The following is a 22836-nucleotide window of genomic DNA, read 5'->3' as shown; positions in this document are numbered from 1 at the left end:
TCCATCCATACCCTTAAATTGCGAGAAATACAAGTAGCCGAAACACCTGGTAAAAAGGCGAAAGACGCTGATTCCCAAGCTTTTTTAAGTAAGAGATCTATCTTTTTATCCATGGCGTCCTTCAGGACCCCCGCATCTTCAAAAGATAGCTCCGAACCCTTGGAGTACTTTGATAAGGCTGCATCCAATCTTGGACACTTAATAAATTGATTGATATCAGACTCCGAAAGGGGAAACTTCCTTTTTGCTGCTTTTGGAATAAAAAGTTTCCTCTCTGGTTCTTTCCATTGTGATCCAATAATTTCTTTGATTGACTGATGGAACGGAAAAACCCGACCTGACTGTTGGGCAAGACCCGAATAAACTAGATCCTGAGCTGACAACTCCTTTGGTGTCTCAGGAATCTGCTCCGTGGCGTAAACCGCCTTTAATAATTCATTAATATCGTCTGTACTACACAAAAATCTAGACGCCCTTTTTGTATCCTCCTCTGAGTCTTCCCCTGAAAAAACATTTTCACCCTCCTCTATCTCCGAAACATATTCCCTGCCTTCCAACTCTTCCTCCTCCTCCGCCTCTTCCCCTAGCCCAGGAATTAACGGAAAAGGTACTGGCGGTAGGTCAGGAGCAGGCGCAACTGGAACTGGGGGGATTGTTGGAATAGGGGCAGGGGAAGCAGTGTCTGCCGCAGAAGAAGGCCCCTGAACAGCTACAGTGGCCGAAGTAGAGGGTAAAATAGACTCTTTAAATTTTTCTAAAGTATCATTCATATCTTTTTTTAACTGATTTCATAATGTTCTTAAAAATAGAGGATGACTCAGAAGCAATCACTGCATCTATACATGCCTGACATAAAGTTTTTGCATAGCTAGAAGACAGTTTAGTGAAACATTGGCAACATTTTTTAGACCTCTGTCGCCCTGCTGAACCTGTACTAGGTCCAGACTCCACTCTAGCCTGAAAAAAATAACACAGGATAGAGGACTGATTAGGATTAACATAATCATGCATCCCTCAGAAGAACTCAGGGATCAACGACCCCCATTCACCCCACCCTCAGCGTGTGCGTGACTTGCGGCTCCGCTGGATGAGGAAGATGCCGTGGATGCATTCAGGGCTGTGGAAGCAGCAGCAGGGACAGAAGATTCCTCCATAATGCTGCACCTCCACACGCCAGGCGTTTCTCTTAAAACCACGCCGTCCGCAATGCAACTTCCGGCCCGCCTCCTATGACGACTTCCCGGAACTGACGTCACCGCCGGATGTCGTCATAACTCCCGAAACTGCCTTGCGCAGGAGGAAGGCGGCAGCCGGACAGCCCAATCCCACCCGTGGGCGTCCAGGCGTAATGGCGGTACCAGCGGCAGCTATCCGATGTCCCAAAGTCGCGTCCTGCACCGCCTTCAGCCACCAGGTACCCCGCTCCATGACCCTCTCACCCTCCGGCGAGGCCATAAAAAGTAATAAAATGGGAGCTGCTTTCTTCCGTGTGTTTTCCGGACGGAAACACAAATTAACTGAGGTTGGAGGGGGGCGGGAGCTTTTTATACTTTCTTTTTTGTGTTTCCCCAGAGGATGGGCGGAGCCATCACTCAGAGTTTATCCCAGCTGATGGACATGAGAAATATAAATAATTACATCAGGCATTTTTGGTCACCACACGGATTTAGTACTTAGGACTGCTCAAGGGCATTTGCCGCTATCACCACTAGGGATTATAGGAAGTTTGAAATTGTATTCAACAGGAAGTTTGCTTAGTAGTAAACATCATATCAACAATATTAAACTGAATGAATAGTAAAAGGTAACTTTATATATTTTTGTTTATTATGCAACGTTTCAGGTCTAACATCGCAGTAGAAATTTCTAAAAAAGTTGGAAGACTTGATGTTTTCAAATGTTCAAGTAAGTCTTCATTTCTCATTATTTGTATTAATTTTATATTTTCTTGGGAAAATGCGAAAGAATCCTCCGCTGCCGGATAATGTAAAGCAAAAGTGTTAACGTACTATTATCATATTCAAAACCATTTACGTGTCTTATTGCGCTACCCAGTCCTATCTACTATGCATCCTTCTGTGCTGCAAGCCTTGCTGCAATATGCCAGTGCCACATAACATTCAAAACACATTCAACTATTAAAAGTTTGCGCTTCCCCACACCCTAGTGTCTCACAATCAGTAATTGGATCAATCTAGCCATATACAGTCCACAGTTCTCCAAGACCAGGTACACTTTTCTGCAGCAGGCCTCTTTATTAAACTCCACCTAACCCCCCCCCCCCAAAAAAAAAAAAAAAAAACATAAAACACTTTATCGCATAGCCTGCATATATTATCCAGCAGAAAAAAATCCCTATGCCACTATGAGAAAGGTCCTCATGTAGGTTTAAGGGAATTCACCACATATATTGTGCTTTACCACCCATGGGGACCACTTTCACCTTCTATGGTAGCTGCCCTGACCCACAGACAACACCAAATGCATGTATATCCTCTTCTGGCAATGTGCTTAATCCTGGACACTCCCTGGCCAATCCTCCTCATACAAATACAATGAAACTGGGAATAAACCCAACCTTCATTGTGCAGACTACCAGTCAATCGACCAGTCAGTGGTATCCAACACCTTTTGATTGTATGATAGAAGCACCGTGTGTTTATAGTGTCACCCACTAGCAGCATTCAGTGCCCACCACCATCAGGGACCGTGCTCATCTATAGCCCAGGCTGCCCCAATCACAGACTGTGATATCAGCTTGATTGCACAGTTTGTGGCAAGGCATCTCTTCACTGCCATCCGCTCTCCCGTTGTGGGTTTCCGCACAGTAATTCATATTATTTCTGAAAACTGAACGAAGCTGCCATAGTGTAAAACCATTTATTGTTATCCAAGTAAAAGTAGTTCTACTCACTATTTCCAAATAAAAACCCGCTTATCAAATCCAAGGATGTCTCCTCGCTCGACATGCACTGAAAGCACCTCCTCCGTTAAGCCACACCCGTACTATTATCATATGTTTATTTACATTTGCCTCTCCTAATTTTTTACCTACTTATTCTTAGTTATCACTGAAGTGTTTCTGAGGCCTGGAACCCACTGGATCGCTTTAAATTGCTAGTTATTTCCCTAAACGTTCTGCCAATGTAAATAATTGTAACAATTCCACAGTAGCGATTGTGATTAGCAAAATCGCAATCGCAGGACATGCAGCATTTTGAGAGCATTTGCGCTTCAATGTAAAGTATTGAAGCGCTAGCAAATCACTAATGAATCACTACACATAGCGATTTGTGTGCTATTTTAAATTACTGGAAATTGTAAAAAAAATTATAATAATATGAAAAAAAACAATCAGAATTAAAATCGCTAATCGCAAATCGCTATCACAAAAGACAAAAAAAGCTTACACTTTTTAAAATTGCTCCCAAAATCACTGGAAAACTCTCATGAAATTGCTTAAAAAACACTACTTAAAAACACTAGCGATTACGATAGTGATTTGCAATTTGTAGAGAGTTCCGGGCCTCATGGTGAACGTCAGCCCCTACGCGATAGCTAGGTGATAAGTAATTTACATGCAGTGAGCTACTCATCACCTAGAATAGGATATGGCCCTTTGGGCCATATACAATTGGAAGAGATAAGATGCTTTTTTATCACCTCACACCCCTCAAGATTTACCAGCTAATTCAATTGGCTGCTTCTCCTGAGCAATGTCCGAGCATTAAGAGCATAACTAAGGCAAGGCTCTTGTAATCATTTTTTATTTATTTATTTAAGTATTTATATATCACCGACATCTTACGCAGCGCTGTTCAGAGCATATTGTCTTGTAACTAAATGTCCTTCGGAGGGGCTCACAATCTAGTCCCTACCATAGTCATAAGTCTATGGGCTCGATTCACACAGAGGTGCTAAACCAGTTAGAGACTTTAGGCATGATAACCATTGCACCACGCTGGTGAAAAGCCAGTTTAGGTGTGATAAGTTTAGGCATGATAAGTTTAGATAAGTTTAGATCGCTTGCAAAGTCCCGCGCGCAAAGCAGCGCCATTAAACTTTATACGAAGTGCACCAGACTTTGCTAGCGTAAAACATTTGATCAGCTGTGCAATGCGGTGCTAACGCAGTTGGCCCTTAAACTTATCATGCCTAAACTTATCACACCTAAACTTATCATGCCTAAACTTATCACACCTAAACTTATCATGCCTAAACTGAGTTTAGGCATGATAAAGGGCTTTTCACCAGCGTGCTAACTGTTAGCACCGCTTTGTGAATCAGGCCCAATGTGTGTATCGTGAAGTGCATGCATCATAGTCTAGGGCCAATTTAGGGGGAAGCCAATTAACTTATCTGTATGTTTTTTGGGATGTGGGAGGAAACCTGAATGCCCAGAGAAAACCCAGACCGACTCGGGGGAAACATACAAACTCCTTCAAGATGTTGGCTGGGATTCAAACCGGAGACCCAGAGCTGCAAGGCGAGAGCGCTAACCACTACGCCAACCTGATGCCGAGCAATAGGAAACAAGGTATTTGTGCCATGGAGCATCGCAGCATTGCTGCCTTGCTGAACTGGGAGACGCACACGCACTCATCTCTGCCATTCACTGCCACTCGACATCCAATGGTAGAGCCAGCAGGCTCCCAGCACTTAGCCAACGTCCACACTGCATGCCAGGCCCTGTTGGCATGTCACACTCGAAAACTTGTCACAACCCGTGGATGCCGCTGTGTCTGCTGCTGCCGCCCTCTTCTCTTTGAAGCTCCCACTGAGGGTCCCCATTTGTCCACTAGGTGTACCAATGAAAATCAGGATGATTCTCATTGAACTAATGAGAATCTAATTAGTCTACTTAGAGATGCTGCTGCCAGGGCTCCAGGGAAGACAGAGAAGAGGAGAGTAGTGGGGTATATCACAGCTGGTCCGGCAAGTGGCACCAAAGTGACCGTGATTAATGTGCCAGCAGTGCCTTCCATGCAGTGCAGTAAGTGGCGAGCAGGGCGGACTGGCAGACAGGGACCCTTCAATCAAGGAGAGGAATGAAGAAAGAAGTAAAAGAAGAAAGAAATGACAGATGAAAAACATAATAATACAGAAGTAATGCATAATAAATGTTATTCTTTTTTTTTTTTTTTTTACCAATAAAGGGGCACTATGGCGAACAATTGTAAAATTTAAAATATGTGCTAACATATACAAATAAGAAGTAAATGTTTGTGGACTAGTTCATCTCTTCATAGGGGATTCTCAGGGATTTATTTATTTTTAAAAGCACATAGTGAATGGCAGTTGCTCTGTCCAACTGCCAAAAAACTGTGTAGTAAGCAGGGAAGCTGGCCATTGTTTAAATCCTTTTAGGGAATATCTTTATAAAGCCTTGATATGAAGAGATGGACTAGTCCAAAACCTGTCACTTTTCTCAGATTTCTACTACCTACTGTAAGTGACAGCAACATAGGAGAAAAGTAATGTATGGCTCATTTTACTGTGGAAAAAAATGTACTTCTTATTTGTTTATGTTTGCACATATTTACAATTGTTCGCCATAGTGCCCCTTTAAGTAGGTATAGTGTATATACTTATTTACATAGAGGGGGTGAGGTCATCTGGGGCCTCCTTTATTAAAGGGGGCTCCCAGATTCCTAGGACACACGCACCCCTCCTTCTCCTGGGTACCAGAGGTCGGGAAGAGCCCCTTGTCCATGATATGGACACAGGTTTTCAAGGAGAGGGGCAGGCTTTGTCGCTCCTGTCCTGCAGTGCCACCCATATCTTGAGCCATGTGGGCTGATTTATTAGGCCATTATTTTATCACTCCTTAGTTATCACACCTAAATGATCTACAGTATATATTTTTCGCCACACAATTAGGCTTTTTGTGGGTGATATCTGCTTTCAGTAATTATATTTTATGCATTGTAAAGGTGAAAACAAGGAAAAAAATGAAAAAAATACACTATTTCTCCAATTCCATCCCCTATAGTTTTAAAATAAACAATAGGTAGGCGCATGCGCGCGGGGTCGGTGATGGCTGCCTGGTCTTACCCTCGTGCTTCACGCGGAGCATTATCCCAGCATAGCTCCCAGCATACCACGCTCTCGTTACCTCCTCCACTGGAAACAGCCGTAGGAATACCTGCTGCACACCTTAGGCACAATGGCGACTGGAAACAAGTCTCGCTCAAGCCAAAAATCAAACAGATCCTCTTCTCGCTCAGGCAAGGCCCGCGCTCCACGAGGCTCTGCCCTCTCGGATGTAATGGCGGACGATCACGCAGACGGCTATGCTTCAGAAGACAGCCGAGAATTCCTCGATGGAGAGCGCTCATCTCCCCCGAGGATGAAACAAGATTTCCTGGCCAAGCTAAGTGGGGTGATCCGAAAAGAAGTTATCGCTGCCAACAAACAACTGGGCAACGACTTGCTGAAAGAGATCCGGATTCTATCACAAAGAACCTCCTCTCTTGAAGATCGCATGGATAACGCCACTACAGTACTAGAAGGGCACGAAGAAGAAGTCCTCAAGCTACAAGAGGAAATACTTACCTTGAAAAGACAAGCCAAGGACAGTGAGAACAGATCAAGAAGGGGCAATCTGCGTATCAGGGGCCTGCCGGAATCTATCACAGACATCCTGGGTACTGTTACAGTACTCCTGCAGGAGCTGATCCTTGAAGTGCCCGTTGAAAGATTGGAGCAAGATCGGGTTCACCGAGCTCTCTCCGCCAAGAAGGCTGATGGTCCCCCGAGAGACATAGTAATGAAATTCTTATATTACAAGACAAAGGAACAAGTCCTGGAGGCTTCTAGGGCGGCCCAATCACTCTCATTCCAAGGGCATAGCTACCAAATCTATGGAGACCTCTCTCTAGCAACACTACTCAGACGCAAAGAAATGAAACCCTATCTACAGATCTTGCGGGACCGACAAGTGAAATATCGATGGGGATTTCAATTCTCGATGTCTTTCACTATGAACAACCGTACCTACACTGCAATCACCGTGCAAGAGCTGCAAGAGCATTTTCAAACCCTGGATCTCCCTCTTCCTCCACCACCACCCTCCCCGGCCAAAACACCCTCCTTGCCTTCCTCACAAAGAAGCCTCTCCAGTTTGCCTCTCATATCCTCGGGAACCCCGAAAGAGCAAAGGCAGAAGAAACAGAGGTCTATTGCCCTTAAAGAGCTATCTTTGCAAGTCTTCCAGGATGTCGCCTGATTGAGATAAGTGCCACCCGCATTACTATATCTGCTTTATTCTCATCCCTTGTCACCATTGATCTTGTGACACTCCCCACGGGTTCATTACCACCCAGTAAAGGGGCCTTTGTTATGTTCCCCTACGTTTATTGTCTAATTTTTGGGGGTTTTGTTTTTTTGACACCGTTAGTTGTCAGTTAAACTTTGACAGTGTTTGAATTGTAATCTAGCTCTATATCATATTTATCCCTGGAGCCGTTTTGTTCCATGTGGCCAAGACTAACGGCTGAGACTCCCCCCCTCCCCCTTCTTCACCAGCATGTACTTTGCTTCCCGACACAAAAGAACTGTTCCTTCTGCAGAAGACACTTGATTTTCAACATGAGCTCCCGACCCAGTCTACACCACCTCCATAGACTGACCTCCGTAATATATCATGCTGCAAATGTCATGATTGCCACATTTTACTAAAGCTTTTGCCGCTGGACTTTTAAGTTATACATCCTTTATGGGAGGTACTTCTTTAAAATGCCAATTAGCTATACGCAAACAGGATTTAAGCTAGTGAATAGCTAAAATGCTCTCTTTCAAGCTAAACATCTAAATGATTCCTCTGGTATACACTCCGCTAAAGCCTTTATATTATATAACCTTAATGTATCCTGCCACGCACTCAATTTAGAAAATAATTGATATTACCGCTGTGCCTCTGTACATATAAATCTGAAAGTAATCCCTGTAATGTTAAATTGTATGTTAGCATATTCAAGGGTTGAACGCTTTGCAGAAGATACCCCTACCTCTCCCCAGCCACCTTCCCCTCTTCCCCAATGACCTTTTTCCCTCCCCCCTTCCCAATCCTATTAGGGTTAATTTCATTTTGCATAAAAATGTAAGTTTACATCAACACCGTTTGTTATTATCTATGTGGGGCAGAGTGTTGGCTGGACACAGGAGGGCACTGTAGCACCATTAAAACAAATAAGGCTCCAGCTTTCGCATTACCCACCGTGGGCAAGGTTTCACCAGCCCAGTAACCAGTAATCTCTTAAAAGCTACACATCTAAATAAACTCATGTATACTAATATGACTCTCACCCACCTATGATACAGCTCTCTGAGGTTTGGCCCGCGCAGTGTATTTCTGTTTTATATTAGAAAACCTGCACTCTCCTAGAGACTGAGATATCCACATTTAATATTTACCCATGCAGCTGGTAAATAATATAACCTTGCTGAAAACATATGTCCTCTGGGGACAACAACACAATTCGTGTTTTCTCTCTTTCTCTCCCCTGCTTGTCGATCTCCCTTATACCTCCTCCAGAACTTCCCACTCCCTACCTCTCCTTACCACTCCCCCCCCCCCCCCCCGTTCCCTTTGCAGAGGACATTTGACTTTCAGCATGGGCTCTTGATCCAATCTACAGCATTTCCATAGACAGACCTTCTTTATATAATACGCTGAAACTGACATGTTAACCCTATCTCACTATAGCAGTAGCCGCTAGACTCTTACGCTATGCAACTATTTGGGAGGCACTCCACCTAAACTATCTACTGGATACACGCAGATATGGCTTCAATTAACAAACAACTAAATATGTATATCTTCAGGTTAAATATTTAAGCGACTCATATGGTAACTACTCTGCTAATCTTCTATACCGTATGACCTCAATATCTTCTCCCACGCACTCAACTTAAAAATGGTTGATACTACTACTGTGCCTCTATACATATGATTTTGAAACTAACTTTTGGGATGTTAAACTGCATAATAGCATAGTTAAGGGTCAACTGTATTGCAGAGATACCCCTACCTCTCTCCCGCTACCTTTCCCTACTCCCCAATTACCTCTTTCCCTCTTCCCTTCCCAATCTTATCAGGGTAAACTTTATTTTGTATCAAAATGTATGCTTACATCAACACCGTGTGTTAATTATGGGCTATGTAATGCAATGCGCAGGCTACACACAGGAGGGCACCACAGCACCACTAAAACAAATAAGGCTTTTGCTTTTACAATGTCCTCTGCGGACAATGTTTCACCACCTCCGTAGATTACCTTCATTTATCACCTGAATTTGAAGTGTAGCGGGGGTGTCTCAGCACCTTGCAGGAAAAAAATATAGGAGACAAATACGGGAGCCCAATAGTGTAGTATATTAGTATGCAATTGAAAAAAGGAATTTCAATAAATTACTACTCACAAAAGGAGGTTGCAAGGGCAACCAACCGTAGAAAGCAGGTGGAGACCATAAACCCGACTCCACTCGGGGTAGTCCCAGCCGGGACCTGGATGTGGTCGCTCTCCTTGAAAAAGTAGGGACAGGTGTCCACTGTGGGGCACCCACAGGTGGTCTGTCACCACCCCTCAAACACAGATTGTTTGGGGGTATAGCTATGCACAATTGAAGGTAAAGAGGCGCCCTGGTTGAAATAAAAGCATCTAAAAACAGCTTAAAATCGAGGAAATGATATGAGGTGGCTTACCTCAATAACGAAATCCTTGTATATGACAAAAGATTTTTATTTAGCACAGGCAACGCGTTTCGCGGGTCCAAGCCCGCTTCATCAGGCCAATGAAAGTGCCAAATGGGGAGGCTCCCTTTGCCATATCGACTTGTTCATTTGGCACTTTTATTGGCCTGATGAAGCGGGCTTGGACCCGCGAAACGCGTTGCCTGTGCTAAATAAAAATCTTTTGTCATATACAAGGATTTTGTTATTGAGGTAAGCCACCTCATATCATTTCCTCGATTTTAAGCTGTTTTTAGATGCTTTTATTTCAACCAGGGCGCCTCTTTACCTTCAATTGTGCACCTGAATTTGAAATTCATCATTAACTTCCTAAAAGCTCCATATCTAACTAAACTCAGGTACTTTACCATGACCTTCATTTATCTTGGATGCGGCTCTCTGGTGCTTGGCCTGTGCAATGTAGCTTTGCTATATCCTGAAAATTATACGCCCCTCCCCCCCCCCGCTCTGGGACAAACAGGGACTCTTAGGAATGTATGCTTTTCTCGAGTTGCAAACACAACCCCCTCCATTAGTTGTTGAGGGACACACATAACAACATGTACTGACCTCCCCCCTAACGCCTGAACGCGGGTCTTACCCCCGTGATGCTAGTGCCTATCTGACATATCAAAGATATAGTCATCTACCAATCCCAAGGTTTATATATATCCTACCCAACTAACTTCATAGATTTTCATCCCTCAACTTGCTAGTTTTATACAGGCTACTTTACTGAACAGATGCCTATCATGACAGAGTTTATCCTCTTCTCCTACGCTGTTACCTTTGTTAAGTTACCTGAACCCCCTTTCTATTAAATTACAATTGTTAACTACTTTCTTCAAGTCACGTATGCTGAAACCTATAGCAAATAAAATTTCTCCACTAATGCCGGAATCTGCCCCGTGTGTGCTCCATGCTCCTCCACTTGTCCCTTGACGGAACATATCCATCAGGGACACACATACTCTGATACCCCTGGTACTTGTACCATCGGTCTCTATACTACCTAGATAGGGTAGCTCTTGTTGAGTTTATACCCTATCACAATGTGTAAGTCTACTTACTCCAAACCTGCCTTTTCTTCTTCTTCTATCCTCTTTTCTACCCTCTCTTCTTTCCCTTCCTGTGACCACACGATGGGAGCGGAGTGCCCCCTCTCTCTTTTCTTAATCCATCCTCCATGAATTCTCCTTTAAAAATTGTCTCAATAAATGCCCAGGGACTTAACTTATCCTTAAAAAGAACCAAGGCCTTCCAATACTTTAAACGGTCACAGGCCGACATCATCTGTATCCAGGAAACGCATTTTATACAGAACCACGAGCCCAAATTCCTCTACAAGGATTATAGACAGGTCTACTATGCTAGCGCGCAGGTTAAAAAACATGGCGTATTGATTGCTATTAGAAATAACTTGAGTTTCTCTCTCTCTAAGTCAATCTCGGATCCGGAAGGTAGGTATATCTTACTTGTTGGGACTTTACAAAATGACCCATTTACCATTATCTCCTACTATGCCCCTAATGATAAGCAGCCTCCCTTTATCTCACATCTCCTCAATGTAGTAAATAAACATAGTAAAGGGTTCCTTCTTATATGTGGAGACACCAACCACTGTCTACACCCGTTTTGGGATAAACAAACGCCAAAAGGGGTTTCAGACTCAGGGAACACGAAACAGACTGAAACAATTAGGTCAGCATTCAAGTCGCTTAAATTAACCGATATCTAGCGAGAACTGAATCCTTGTAAGAAGGAATTCACATTTTATTCGAGCGCTCACTCTTCTTTTTCCAGAATCGATCACTGCTGGATGCTATCCTCCCTGCTACCCTCAATCAAATCAGCTAAAATTTGCCCTACTCCTTGGTCTGACCATAACATGTATGTTATTGTGCTTTCCTCCCTGATTCAACGCCCTACTGAATTTCGCTTGACCTTGAATCAATATCTCCTCACAGATGAAAATATCACACAACAGATAAGTGAAAAATTAACGGAATATTTTACCCTTAACGGTCTTGACCCGGACATCCCTGCCTTAACGGTATGGGAAGCCCACAAGGCAGTAATTAGAGGCACCTTTATCCAAATTGCTTCCAGAAGGAAAAAAGAAAAACAGCAGGTATTATCAAAATTAGAGAAAAAGTTTACAGAAACACATACGTTATTTCGGGAAGTCCCTTCTCCGGATAACAAAAAGGAACTTTTAAAGGCTGAAACAGCACTTAATCTCGCTCTAACGGAGTCGGCAGAGAAACAACTTACCTCTGCTAAACTCAAATTTTACATTAAATGCAATAAGCCAGACACCTTGCTAGCCAATAGACTGAGACAATCGGACTTGTCCTTCAAGCCCATCTCCCTACAGACTGAGCACAACCAACTGTTCGCTAACCCTATTAAAATCGTTGAAACTTTCTGCTCCAACCTTGAAAAACTATACAACTCCCCCGACAAAGCCTCTTCCACGCAGATTAGAGATTTTTTATCCAAAATACCTCTTCCAGCACTCCCCGAGTGACTGAAGGAATCCCTAGACAAGGAAATCTCTTTACTGGAGGTCCAACAAGTAATAAAACATCTAAAATTAAATAAGGATCTGATGGTTTCAGGGCCGTTTACTACAAGAAGTTCAGCAAGATTTTGTCCCCATATCTAGTCAAAGCTTTCAATAATATCCTTAAGGGGGCGAAATTCCACCAAGAAACTATTTCAGCACTTATTAGTATGATCCCCAAACCAAACACTAACCTGCAAATCTGGTCTAATTACCGTCCCATCTCCCTACTAAACTTAGACATCAAAATTCTGGCTAAGATCCTGGCTAATCGCTTAAATAATGAAATCACCACCCTCATACATAATGACCAGGTAGGCTTTATGCCCCAAAGGCAAGCTGATGATAGTGTCCGCAGACTAACGCATCTAATCCATCATGCTCACCTCACCTCTACCCCAGCGATGTTACTGGCACTAGATATCACAAAGGCCTTTGATTCGGTAGCATGGTCATACCTGTTAGCTGTGTTGCAGCACTGGGGCTTTGGTGAGAACATGATCAATTGGATCAAGGCCTTGTATTCTACACCATCAGCAGCAATCTCTTACCGAGGATTTAGATCATCCTCCTTCCACATTACATGAGGTACCCGCCAGGGGTGCCCCATATCTCCACTACTTTTCGCTTTACTTATTGAGCCTTTGGCCATTCTGATCCGTAACTCCCCAGATATTCAGGGCATACAGGTAGGCAGTAACATACATAAAATTGCTCTATTTGTAGACGATCTTATGATGTGTATTACTCGCCCTACCAAATCCTTACTCGCCTTGAATAAAATTTTAGCACAATTCGGGAACATCTCGGGGCTACATATCAACCCCACAAAATCAAAAGCACTAAACATTTTCTTACCCCCGATACTAATGCAAGCTCTTCAAGACACTTTTGAATTCCAAATAGAGGACTGTAAACCAGGGCTGTGGAGTCGGTCCAAAAATCCACCGACTCCGACTCCGACTCCTCAGTTTAGGATTCCACCGACTCCGACTCCTCGACTCTGACTCCTCTAATTTGCATATTACAATTTTGTTGATTAAAAGTATGTAACATGAAATTTGTCTCTTAATTGCCAACGCTTAGGAATTTTACAAGACAACTGAAGTGAGAAGGATATGTAGACTACTATATTTATTCCCTTTAGACTAAAACTAGTCCTTGGTAAGAGTACTTGTAAAAGGTACAAACCGGAACAAAGAACATCTATCAGGCCCTAGGCAATGTAAGTGTGGGTACATGTAAGAATGATGTGCAGGTACTCTGCAGGGGAATGAGGAGATTGTAAACAGACAACACCTCTGTATTCAATGTGCACAGCATTCTCAGTGGATTCCCTGCAGCTCTGTGGAGAGTGCATATGTAGAGTATAGTACTATTGTGTAACAAAGTAAACCTGAGACAGATGAAATTAAAGTTTTATACATACCTGGGGCTTCCTCCAGCCGCCTTCAGGATAATCAGACCCTCGTTGTCCTCCTCCACCACTTGGATCTTCTGCTATGAGTCCAGGTACTTGAGCCAGTCGGGCGTAGTGCGCATGCACACACTCCGCCGCCAAGAGCATACTACACCTGTGCAGCACTATTGCGCAGGTGCAGAATGTTCCTGGCTGTGGGAGCGGCATGCGGCCGGACAGCGCTGACTGGCTGAATTACCAGGACTCATAGCAGAAGATCCGGGTGGTGGAGGACAGCGAGGGACTGATTAGCCTGAAGGGGGCTAGAGGAAGCCCCAGGTATGTATAAAACTTTACTTTTCATCCGTCTCAGTTACCCTTTAATTTGTAGTCACCAAACCAAATTTTAACAACATATCAAATTATTTGATTTCATCAGCAAAGGGAGTGCATACATTTGCATAAATCAGCATCAATGCAGAATTATTTCCATATCGTTGACCATCTCTATTAGTGACACAGCTACACATCAGGCTTTATTCTTACAGCATAGATGTTATTTAGTATATAAAAGAGATTCATGTGTACACATCATATATACAGTCACAATCAGATATGTATATCTGACCTTAAAAATACGGGGACTGCTTTATTGAAGCAGCACAAGTAACTAATTTTGATTGGTTTATTTCATTTTTGTGGACTAAGCACAGCTATTACTGTATATATACTGTATATATACATTATTTTTAATGACTATTATCTGAGAAATAGAACATTTTATCATGTTTTCTATTTTAATTACAGTTACAAATTCATTAGGAGTCGGAGTCGGTGCATTTTTTCCTGACTCCGACTCCAGGCACCCAAAATTGCCCGACTCCACGACTCCGACTCCACTACTCTGACTCCGACTCCACAGCCCTGCTGTAAACTCCCATACTTAGGCATATACCTCACTGGCTCCTACGACACATTATTCCGTTATAACTACCCCTCTTTGTCCCAGGAGCTCTGCGAGATGCTGGAGTGCTGGAAGAGGTATTCAATCTCATGGATGGGCAGAATTGCAGCCATCAAAATGACCTTTCTCCCCAAACTCCTATATGTGTTTTGGCTACTCCCGGTCTCTGTCCCCTCTACATTCATCGAAACCCTGCAAAAAAAAGTTAACAACTTTATCTGGGGTCCCAAGAAGCCCCGCTTCAAAAGGAGATACTTACTTTTGCAACGCTCTAATGGAGGCTTAGGTGTTCCTGACTTAAAACTATATTATAAGGCTGCCCAGCTGGCCTTACTGACCAGCTGGCATGCCAATGAAGGGAAGCCCTCTTGGGTGAATATAGAGGAGCATATCATTTACCCTATCAAAATACAAAATCTTCTCTGGATCTCTCCCCCGAACGCAATAAAATCTCTAACCCCATAATCCAAAACTCCCTTGTAATATGGGACAGTTGCAAATATTCAGGGAAGCTAATATCTACCCACCGACCTCTAGTTTCCTTCCTAGGCAACCCATCCTTTCCAGCTGGATTTTCATCCCCTGCTAGCTACCACTGGTGGTCTAGAGCTAAACTAACGAGAGTCTGGGATCTTACCACAGATCAAGGAATAAAATCACTGGACTATTTAAAAGAGTAACATAACTTACCCCAAGGGGAAATCTTTAGATACCGACAGATAACTCACTTCGTAAAGTCTAACTTGCCTGATAATCCCGCCCTTTCATGTAGAACAGCATACGAAGCAATATGTGCAACAAACCCCTTTACCCCTGGAGTCATTTCCATGATATATAAAGACCTGACACGAGCACTCGCAGAATGGAAACCAGAATATATAATAAAATGGGAAAAAGAACTGGGAGTGACTATAGCGAACAAGGATTTACAGGATATCTGGAACAATATCCCCCGGGTCTCTGTGAATGCTGACCTAATTGAAGTTAACTATAAACTTATTTAGGTGGTACCTAGTCCCACGAAGGCTGGCAAAAATCAAATCAAATTCAACGCCGAACTGCTTCAGGGGTTGCGCAGAGGCGGGTACCCAAACCCACACATGGTGGAAATGTAAAAAAGTAAACAGACTGTGGATAAGGGTCTGTACGTGGCCCTCGTCACTGCTTAACACTCCCATCCCTAAAAATCCTATCCATACACTTCTGGGCCTTCCGTACCCGAGCCTGACCTCTACTCAGAATGATCTAATTAACTTTATCTTTACAGCCACAAAATTAGTAATAGCAGCCTCCTGGAATACCACAACCCTATCATTTAATCAAATCCTTTAATCAAATTAAGCAGAGACTTTGCCGCATCTTAATGGATAAGATGAAAAAATGTAACAAAATATGGGCTCCACTTACCAACTATATTTTTGGGCCTGAACTAAACGTATTACTAGGACCATACTGATTACACTCACCTGGGCTAACAAATTAAATCAAAAGCTTTTGCTTCAACTGTGAGGAGAACTGGTGGGCCCCCGCTCCCGTGGTCTTGATCTTCTTTTCTACTACCTTCTAACCTTTTCTATTTCCCTCTCTCTCTCCTCTCCCCTTACCAATTACCCTCATCTACGAATTGGTAATCTGACATGATATAACGCTAACCCCAGCTAACCTCTTATCTCAAGAATCTACTAAGATGCAGGAGCAATCTTTTCAAGGCCGGTAATGCCAATCCTGTCTCACTGGAGATAGGACCTCAAAAGTCTATAGTTGTAAATAGGGGAGGGTAGCCCTGCCCAGCTGTTTCGGTTGAGTGAATGGGCGGTCGCTGCCATCTCCAGCTGGGTTATTAAGCCTCTTAGCACTCAGCTCCTGAGCATCTAACCAGCTCGCTAGGGGCCATTTCCTCTACATGCTAACTTTCGGATCAGTGCTGCACATCTCCCATAAACCTATACAGTACTATGATCCATGTTGTTATGTCATGACCATCCAAAAATGTATTCCACTTGCATTACTGTTATGTCTGTATACAGCTATGTACTTCAAAGTTATTACTTTAACTGTAAACTTGTTCTGGTTTTATCTTAAAATCAATAAAAATTATTGAAAGTAAAATAAACAATAGTACTGTAGATAAAACCCAAACTTTTTATCTGCCTATGTTGGTTATCACAACATTTAAATTATGCTCCGAATACAATGTATGGTGACAATATATTATTTGGAAATATTATTTGCTTTTTGACTGCACCATACCAATAATTACAAGCCCTTATTTGCAAAAATAAGTGCTGCGTAATATGTTGGCGCTTTATAAATACAACAAATGAATCAAATAAAAAATAAAAGTAATTTACCGCCATGACATATATATTAAAAAAAGCAAAGTCTATAAGGTACAATGTTTTTTTTAAAAGTCACTTTATTTGTTTTTTTACTAGTGTTCGATTTTCGTAACTATGGGGGAAAGAGTGGTTTAAAAGGGACAATAACTATAGAGAATAAGAATGTTTAAATATATTTTCCTTTTAATTGTACTTTTTTATCACAAGATGGCACTATACAATATCCTCTTTTACCAGGAAGTGTTTGATCACTTATTTACACTACTTTTTACCTTCCTTTTTATGAATGACACGGCTTCTGGTTGAAGGGATTTTGACAACGTCCTTTAAATCGTGCTGAATAAATAATTTAATCTTTTTACATTAACCCTGTGGTTTAGGTTCTTCCATCTTGAGTGGCAAAGACATCCTCCCTCCACCAGATTTTTGTTTCATTACATTACCTATTTTTGGGCGCCTCCACCCCCAGTACTATACATTCCATCTCCTTTGGAGGTGCTTGTCTTTCGGTTGTGGTGTTTTCTACAACCAAGTAGGACCAACCAGGAGTGCGACCATCCAGTTTCAGTAGGACCTGGAATACCGAGCGGGGATGGTTATTTCCCCGTAGGCGATATACTGTGGTTGCAGAGGCTGCAACCTACCTTTGCGAGTATAAATACTCTTGTGCTACAATCTAACATCTAATACCCCACAATACTACACCATTTGGCTCCTGGTCTCTCCTTGTCATACAGGTGACTGGGGTATCCCCACAGTGATGACCTTTTATATTTGTAGGCGAGAGAAAGGATTTTAAATTGTATCCTTTGTGAAGCCAGTGAAGGGACTGAAAGAGTGGGGAGTGGGATAGGACTGGGGAAGCGGGGGAGAGGAGGATGAGTCATGCAGCAGAGTTCATGATAGACTGTAGCCGGGCTAAACGGTTGGTGGGGGAAGCCGCGGAGCAGAGAGTTGCAATAGTCTAGTCGTAAAATAATCAGGGCATGCACCAGAAGTTTGGTAGTGTGAAAAAGGGCAGATGCAGGAGATGTTTTTTAGGTGGAGGCGACAATTTTTACGTTTTCTATAATGACGACAAGTAAAATAATAAAATATCGTTTAATTTACAGATATTGTACTTCTTCATTCATATAGTAAAATATCTTACCAATATATTCCTATACCCTGACCTCTCCCTACTCTCTTACAGAACCCTCCCCTGATGGTGCCTAATACTAAGACCCCCACTTGTGGTGCCTAACCTTAAAACCCCCATTGGTGGTGCCTAACCTTAAAACCCCATTGGTGGTGCCTAACCTTAACTTCCCTGGGAGGGCACCTAACCTTAATCCACCATTTTGGTTGCGTTATATAAATAAGTTTATGATTGGCAATTGCATTCATTGCATTCTGTCATGGATAGTGTCATGGTTAAGGGCTCTGCCTCTGACACAGGAGACCAGGGTTCGAAACTCAGCTCTTCTTGTTCAGTAAGCCAGCACCTATTTATTAGGAGTTCTTGGGCAAGACTCCCTTAGGCCCCCTGCACACTGCATGCGATTCCGATTTTTTATCGTTTTTTTTACATGCAATTCCGATTTTTAATAGTTACTGCATGCTGCATTTTTTCTGCGTTTTTCTGTTGATGGCATTCAGGGAAAATCAGAATCGCAAATCAGATTTGCAGTGTGCAGGGAGCCTAACAATGCTACTGCCTGGCTGTGCCCTAGTGGCTGCCTTGCAAACGCTTTGAGTCCGATAGGACAAAAGTGCTATACAAATATAGAAATTATTATTTTAAAAATGATGTAATTGTTTTATATCAACACAGCATGCTTTTTATATACCTAGCACCAATAGAGAAAATATTTGCATTGATGTGAATTAGGCACCCTTTTTAATAGGCGTCATTATGACTGCTACTGGATATTTTTACACTTCGTCCATAAAATGCCTTTTAAAGAACAAGCAAGCAAGCAAGAAAATAGATTGACTTTTTGAATGATCTTCCACGTATTGTGTTGAATTGCTACTATTCTGTATTTAACGACCAATTTTATTTACAGGTACGCGATACAGCCATGGGGTCGAACGCGGCCCCGTCCTACGCAAATATATACATGAATGTGTACAAATAAAGTTTTGTGTACACATATTCCGGTTTCCATAAATATGCCAAAATTTGATACATAGATGATATATTTTGCATGTGGGTGGGCCCGTTCGACCCTGGATGAGCTGTTTTCACATCTCCATTGTCAATGCGAGTTAATTTGCCTTACTGTTCACTGTGATACAACAAGTGTCAATTTTCCTGACACTTTGGTTACCCTTAAAGATGGTCAGTTACACACTGATCTACGAGGGTTGAATGAAAAGTAATGCCTCCACCCCCATAACTCGTCAACAGATGGCAGCACTGGTTTGTGGCAAGTACTGTATTGTTCAGTAGACTCTCCTCTACAGTTCCAGTTGGTAGGAAGCCTTAGCGTTGGACGGTTGTGTTGTTGCAGTGCAAAGTATGGAACCCTGTGCAGAAGGTCGGTCAATACGATTTCAGCAACATGCGGTTATTGAATTCCTGACAGCAGAAGGTGTCACCCCAAAGGAGATTCACCAGAGAATGAAAGCTGTTTATGGTGGTTGTGTTGATTTGAGTACTGTGTGTCGTTGGGCCAAAAAATTTAAAGATGTTGAGGTGAGAACATCTGACTTGCGGGACAAAGAAAGAGTTGGACGTCCTGTGACAGCAACCACACTCGTATATGTGAAACCCACAGACTGCAATGCTATCTTATTTTTTAACTACTTTCACCCTATGAGCACAAAGTGTGCTATACCAAAGAGTCAAATTATGCGTATTGGCCGAATAACGGATAGTAGGGACCTGCAAAAGTCCTGTCTAGATGAGATGACAAAAAAATTCTTGGCACACCAGTATCCTGGTGCTGTAGCGGCAAATGCGCACAGAGAGGCGAGTGATCCCTCTGGGCGACATAGGGGGAGGAGGAGTGTAGGCAATAGATTGCCTTTTGTTTCTCAATACAACATTTGGAGTGATTTAATAGGTCAAATAAAAAAAAAAAACATTGGCACACATTGTCCCGATCCTTCCCCACCGTTAATGAATTTCAGAACCCGCCACTTCTCTCTTACAAACGAGCTCCTACTCTGCGTGACAGATTTGTTCACGCTGAATTGCGGACCTTGGTCAGGCCGTCGAAGAGACACACTTGTAGGGGCACATTCCCCTGTCTTAACTGCGTGCATTGCCACTCCATCACCAGATCCCCTTACGTTGTTCATCCACATACAGGGAAGCAATATATAATCAAGGGATGCTACAATTGCAACTCACAATGGCCCATATGCAATTAACTTTTTCTCCTGAGTTTTCTCCTAGGAGATATTTTTAAATTTGTCAATAAAATGCCCTTTAAGGCACCAGAAAGCAAGAAAAGACTCAAAATAATTTTAATAATACTTTTTCGTTTACTTTTTGGTACTTTTTTAGTTGAAAAGTGAAGATGAAAAATTATCTCCTAGGAGAAAACTTGGGTGAAAAAGTGAATTGCATATGGCCCAATATGTTGTATATTTACTCAAATGTCCATGTGGACTAATTTATGTGGGTCAAACCACTTCTAAATGTAAAGTTAGATTTTCTGCCCACAAGTCAGCAATTCGTAACAAACTTATAGATCAGGCAGTTCCAGCACATTTTGTTAAGCATGGACATAGTGTTAATCAGTTGCAGTGCCAGTTGTAGTGGGCATTCTACCAATGACTAGAGATGGTAGTAGAATAAAAAGACTTCTATACAGGGAGGCTTTTTGGATCTGGACACTTGATTGCCTTGACCTGAGGGGTCTCAATAGGGATTTTGATCTGACACCACTTTTATAATGCTTTATTTAGTATTTTAATTTTTATTATTTTTGGTTTCAGATCATCTGCCCTGATGTCTTTATATATGGCCCTTTAAGCTTTTTTCATTAGTGTTGGTCACACCAGTGGCTTCTCACATATTTGTCTATGTTTTCACTTTTACTTCTTGCAGCTCAAGCCTATTTGTATGTTTTCTCGCAGTCTGTCCACCACTGCCCCATTCTATGGTGTCCGTTGCCATGGTAGCGCGGCTGGGGCAGTGCCAGCAGGGGTACGTGGACGCTAGTGTTGGGCGAACAGTGTTCGCCACTGTTCGGGTTCTGCAGAACATCACCCTGTTCGGGTGATGTTCGAGTTCGGCCGAACACCTGACGGTGCTCGGCCAAACCGTTCGGCCATATGGCCGAACTAAGAGCGCATGGCCGAACGTTCCCCGAACGTTCGGCTAGCGCTGTGATTGGCCGAACGGGTCACGTGGTTCGGACCCGAACGCGCTCTGATTGGCCGAACGGTCACGTGGTTCGGGTAAATAAATACCCGAACCACGTCATATCTCCGCCATTTGTCTGTGGGTTTAGCTTTGGGTAGGCAGGCAGGGTAGTTCGCGCTCCAGCCACGCTAGCCAGGGTCCCCCCTGTCATTGTGTCACTGCTGGGAACAGTAGTACACCGCTTGCTCAGCCACACTATATAGCATTCTGTTTACTGCCACTCTGTGTACCTCGCTCAGCCACACTATATAGCATTCTGTTTACTGCCACTCTGTGTCTGCTGGGAATAGTAGTACACCGCTTGCTCAGCCACACTATATAGCATTCTGTTTACTGCCACTCTGTGTACCTCGCTCAGCCACACTATATAGCATTCTGTTTACTGCCACTCTGTGTCTGCTGGGAATAGTGGTACACCGCTCGCTCAGCCACACTATATAGCATTCTGTTCACTGTTCTGTGTCTGCTTGGAATAGTGGTACACCGCTCGCTCAGCCACACTATATAGCATTCTGTTTACTGTTCTGTGTCTGCTGGGAATAGTGGTACACCGCTCGCTCAGCCACACTATATAGCATTCTGTTTACTGTTCTGTGTCTGCTGGGAATAGTGGTACACCGCTCGCTCAGCCACACTATATAGCATTCTGTTTACTGTTCTGTGTCTGCTGGGAACAGTAGTACACCGCTCGCTCAGCCAGAGTATATAGCATTGTGTTTACTGCCACTCTGTGTACACCGCTCAGCCAGACTATATACCATTGTTTACTGACACTCTGTGTACACCGCTCAGCCAGACTATATACCATTGTTTACTGACACTCTGTGTACACCGCTCAGCCAGACTATATACCATTGTTTACTGCCACTCTGATTCTGCTGGGAACAGTAGTACACCGCTCGCTCAGCCAGACTATATAGCATTGTGTTTACTGCCACTCTGTGTACACCGCTCAGCCAGACTATATACCATTGTTTACTGACACTCTGTGTACACCGCTCAGCCAGACTATATACCATTGTTTACTGAAACTCTGTGTACACCGCTCAGCCAGACTATATACCATTGTTTACTGCCACTCTGATTCTGCTGGGAACAGTAGTACACCGCTCGCTCAGCCAGACTATATACCATTGTTTACTGACACTATATAGCAGACTATATAGCATTGTGTGTACACCGCTCAGCCAGACTATATACCATTGTTTACTGACACTCTGTGTACACCGCTCAGCCAGACTATATACCATTGTTTACTGCCACTCTGATTCTGCTGGGAACAGTAGTACACCGCTCGCTCAGCCAGACTATATACCATTGTTTACTGACACTCTGTGTACACCGCTCAGCCAGACTATATACCATTGTTTACTGCCACTCTGATTCTGCTGGGAACAGTAGTACACCGCTCGCTCAGCCAGACTATATACCATTGTTTACTGACACTATATAGCAGACTATATAGCATTGTGTGT

At 43.0% G+C, this 22836-nt stretch overlaps 1 protein-coding gene across 1 annotated transcript in view; it reads left to right on the top strand.

The window, feature by feature from the left end:
• The window catches only part of LOC137540933 (NXPE family member 2-like), a 70768-nt gene that overhangs the window by 33999 nt on the left and 13933 nt on the right, over positions 1 to 22836 (top strand). The window contains exon 2 of the mRNA XM_068262110.1: positions 1844 to 1905. Coding sequence (XP_068118211.1) covers positions 1844 to 1905 — 62 coding nt within the window. The remainder of the gene's footprint in view (positions 1 to 1843; positions 1906 to 22836) is intronic.

Source organism: Hyperolius riggenbachi, chromosome 12 (assembly GCF_040937935.1).
Source record: "Hyperolius riggenbachi isolate aHypRig1 chromosome 12, aHypRig1.pri, whole genome shotgun sequence".
In the NCBI taxonomy this organism is placed as follows: domain Eukaryota; kingdom Metazoa; phylum Chordata; class Amphibia; order Anura; family Hyperoliidae; genus Hyperolius; species Hyperolius riggenbachi.
Note: the sequence above shows the minus strand (reverse complement) of the source record. Positions and strands in the feature narration are given on the sequence as shown.